General features: G+C 52.1%; 1 protein-coding gene across 1 annotated transcript; it reads left to right on the top strand.

The window, feature by feature from the left end:
* Positions 1–1,534: 1,534 nt before the first annotated feature.
* TMEM174 (transmembrane protein 174) lies at positions 1,535–2,415 on the top strand. Its single transcript, XM_040985875.1, has 2 exons — positions 1,535–2,166; positions 2,313–2,415. Exons 1-2 carry the CDS (start codon positions 1,535–1,537, stop codon positions 2,413–2,415), a joined length of 735 nt encoding a protein of 244 aa, XP_040841809.1.
* The last annotated feature ends 1,719 nt before the right edge of the window (positions 2,416–4,134 follow it).

Here is a 4,134-nt window from a genome sequence, read left to right as displayed (position 1 = left end):
CTCTCTGTCTCTCCTCTCTGTATATCTGCCTTTCCAATAAAAATAAATCTTTAAAAAAAAAAACAAACAAACAGTGACCCTGCAGTATTTGAAACAGGGGGTTAAGTCTATATGACTCATACCAAGAACTGCAAGGCTACCACTAAGAGAGGGTTTGAAGTCTGGCCCAGCCTCGTCATGTCCCACCTGATGTGAGGTCAGTCTCGGCCAGCGATGTGGAACGTGGCCAGGTTTCTCAAACCAGCCTTCCTCTCCCACCTGCTGAAATCACTGCTCCCAAGTTTGGAGAGAAAGAGGCTGACCAGGAAGGAATAGGTTCCCAGAGCTTTGCAAGAAGAGTTCCTAAGGTTTATGCATTGCAAAATGGTTTGACTGTTCCCTTCTCAAGTCATGTCTTGAAAATTTAATGCCAAAATTTGTGTACTAGTGGGGCCTGGCATGGTGCCCTAGGGTCTAAAGTCCTTGCCTTGCACGTGCTGGGATCCCATATGGTCATCGGTTCTAGTCCCGGTGGCCCTGCTTCCCAGCTGGCCCCTGCTTGTGGCCTGGGAGGGCAGTCAAGGACGGCCTAGTGTCTTGGGACCCTGCACCACGTGAGAGAGCAGTGACGTGGGGAGTGAATCATCAGATGGAGGATCTTCCTCTCTCTCCTCTTCTCTGTACATCTCACTTTCCAATAGAAGTGAATAAATATTTTTTAAAACATTGTATGTTACTGACATTTGGAGCCAGAGCCTTGGGGAAGCCATTAGGGTTTGAGGAGGTCAAGAGGCTGTCCCACCCCCACCTGGCCCATAACCTTAGTGGTGTTATAAGAAGAGGAGGGGACCCGAGCTGACCCACTCACGGGGTCTCACCATGGGATGCCCCTGCTGCATTACAATGCAGCAAGAAGACCCTCATCGCATGCTGGACAGGTGCCAGAACCTTCATGCTGGGTTTCCTTGCTTTGGGGACTGTGAGAGGTTGAACTTATTTGCGTTACAAAGCATCTGATTTGTGGCATTCTACTATAGCAAAGGAAAGAAGATGGGCATCATTGTACCCAGGGATTCCTGAGGTTGCTAGGAATACACAAACAGTTGAAAAATCAGGGGACCTGCCTCTATTACTCATGGGGTGACCAGCAGGCCAAGGAGGTTAGGTCCCCAAGCAAGTGGTAACAGCGGCACTGGCTTTTCTGCAAGTCTGGTTGTGCTAGTACGAAACCAGAGCTAGAGACGAGCCTTCCCTGGCTGCGACAAGGCATCTGGTCAGGTTAGTGTTTAAACACACAAACAAGTGAAGTGAATCGGAGAGATGGCTCAGCCCTGGCTTGTAAAGCAGAGACTACTGCTTCCTGGCCATTTATCAGACAACTTCAGGCTTCACTTCTCAGACCTTTATTCCTCCAAACAAAGTCCAGCGCTGGGCATGTTATACTCTGTTAACCACAGAAGCCCAAAGTTCTTCTGCAACTCGTCTGTACCTGCGACTCGTGGGCTCTCAGAGCCCTATACCCTCAAGGAGCCGGCACTGGAGCGCGTGCAGGGTGATGGAGCCGGGGCTGGGAAGCAGCCGCCTGGATGACTTCCCTCTCAATGTGTTTGCCGTCACCCCTTACACTCCCAGCACCGCGGACATCCAGGTGTCTGACGACGACAAGGCAGGGGCCACCCTGCTTTTCTCGGGCGTCTTTTTGGGACTGGTGGGGCTCACATTCACCGTCATGGGCTGGATCAAGTACCAAGGCGTCTCCCACTTCGAATGGACCCAACTTCTTGGACCCATTCTGTTGTCGGTTGGGGTCACATTCATGCTAATTGCCGTGTGCAAGTTTAAGATGGTTTCCTGCCAGCTGTGCAAAGACGGTGAGGAGAGGGCCCTGGACCCGGAGCCACCTTCGGCAGGCCAGTCATTCGTCTTCACTGGCATCAATCAGCCCATCACCTTCCACGGGGCCACGGTGGTACAGTACATCCCTCCTCCTTATGCGCCTCAGGAGCCCCTGGGAACAACCACTCCGTACCTGCAGCCTGTGGGAAGCCCGTGCGGACTCCTCCCCACTGCGGGGGTCATGGCCCCTGTGCCGAGTCCTCCTCAATACTATACCATTTACCCTCAAGGCAACGCTGCGTTTGTGGGTGATGGGGACTACCCGCTGGTTCTGGATGGTGGAAGCCACAGGTATGACATGGGGGATTGGGGTGAGTCCCCTTACAGCTATCCCCACATGGTGTCTGAGGGCAGGGGGCGGGGGCCCAGGGTGGCCACGGAGTGTTGGGCACAGGTGTTGGGCTGCCATGCATCTCTGCTTCCTGCTCCTGTCTCAGGTGCAGCCATGACCACCGGCAAGAGGAGTCACATCTGGGAGAAGGAGACTGCACCTGCTTCTCTCCCCCACCGTATGAAGAGATCTACTCGCTCCCACACTAGACAGCATCGTGTAAAGGGGGCAGCACGTGGGTTTGTGTCGCCCGGCAGCTGAGCTGCTACAGGCTGTGGCCCTTGGAAGGCAGACCACAGAGCTGCCCAGTCGCATGAGGGTCAAGGGGACCTGGGGGGTAAAATGGCATGGATCACTACAGGTTAGGCCAGGCTGGGGAAACTTCCCTGGGCAGAACAAAAACAAAACCAAAAAAAGCAGATGAAAAAAGAAAATTCCCCTTGCAAGGTTCAACCTGTTTGTCATCCAGCCCCATCCCCGTGGGAAGGCCCCCTAGCAGCCAGGGGCAGTTATGAGCTCCGAGATTTGGGGAGTTTCCAGGGCTATGGGGATGGAGCCAGGAAGGATGGAGGGGCAGCACGGGGTTTGCAGTGCCCAGTTTTGGTCCCAAGCTTGACCCGAGTGCCCCTTCCATCTCCCTCTGGAGACTCTGGGCATCTTAAAGGCTGCAATAAATAATTAAAATACAGCAGAATAAAATGCAAATAACGTCTACAGTAAGGATGGCTATGCCGTACAAGGCAAATAAGAGGCTATGGCATGAACAAAGCCTGACACTGTCGCTAGGTCCTGGTGATTCTCGGTGGCTGGTATTCTCTTTGGCAAAGTTGAACCTTGATGGGTGGTAGACAGGGGGGCACTCCTAACCTCCCCGGGCCCGGGGCTGTGCAGTTCATGAGCTTGCCAGGCTGGTGCAGGGCAGGGGCCACACAACAGCAGCACTTTCCTAAGCACTCAGAGACCCTCAGGCACCTGAAAAATTATGAATTGTGGAAGCAATCTTTTTGACTAAGTCCAACTTCCCATCTTTACTAAAACAAACAAAACTTAGGTGATTTTAATCATCTTGAACGTGAACTGTGTGGTCAATATTCAGATCAGACTCGAGACCATTGAAGACATCTGGGTGGATATCGGCTCAGCGATTGAGACTCTGCTTCCAATACCTGCATCCCACACTCAGGTGCCTGGGTTCAAGTCCCAGTTCTGTTCTGGATATCAGTTTCCTGGAAATGGGCATCCTGGGAGCCCATTGACCGCCAAGCCCTCGGGTCCCTGCCCTCAGATTTGGGAAGCTGGGGGTGAGTTCCCAGCTTTGGGCTTTGGTCTGGCTCTGCCCAAACACCTGGGGACTGAATCAGTAGACAGGACAACTCTGCACGTTTCTCCGCCTCTTTGCCTCTGAAATAAAATTGAAAAGAGACAGTTGAAAGCCAGAAAAGTCATGTTTTCTTAGGCTGCAAAGGGACAGGTACTCAAAGTGAGGCTGATTTATCCCCAAGGGAGAGCAGGAAGCATCCATTCTTTCGAGTTTGGGTACCATGCTTGTGTAGGATGATTTTCCGTTTTTATCACAAGACTGTATTTTCCAAGAATATGAGTGAAATGAACCTGTTATAGCATTGTGATTTAAACTGTATTGTGGGGATAAGACGTTTCTGTACTCCTTTCTATGCCTGCTGATGGAAGCTATGGGGAAGATGTGGTTTACTAGTGTTGTTCTCCACCTGTTCCTGAGATCCTGGCTGAGGGTTGTTGGTTCAGGGGAGGAAACGTTGTGACAAGGACAGGTGAGCATCACAGACAGCATTCCGACTGGACGATGACGTTTCTCAGGGCCCTGCACTCCTCCTCGTACCCTCCCCACTGTTGCCCACTTCACAGGGTAAATATTTGGGCTTGGCTATAGCAAACACTCAAGGTAGTGC

This window comes from Ochotona curzoniae, unplaced genomic scaffold (assembly GCF_017591425.1).
Source record: "Ochotona curzoniae isolate NIBS_2020 unplaced genomic scaffold, NIBS_Ocur_1.0 contig_4501, whole genome shotgun sequence".
NCBI lineage: Eukaryota > Metazoa > Chordata > Mammalia > Lagomorpha > Ochotonidae > Ochotona > Ochotona curzoniae.
Note: the sequence above shows the minus strand (reverse complement) of the source record. Positions and strands in the feature narration are given on the sequence as shown.

Bases quoted from the DNA above. Each gene is read 5' to 3' on its own strand.
- TMEM174 (XM_040985875.1), top strand. From the start codon at position 1,535: ATGGAGCCGGGGCTGGGAAGCAGCCGCCTGGATGACTTCCCTCTCAAT. The intron at 2,167-2,312 runs GTATGACATGGG...CTCCTGTCTCAG, and splicing joins CTGGATGGTGGAAGCCACAG to GTGCAGCCATGACCACCGGC.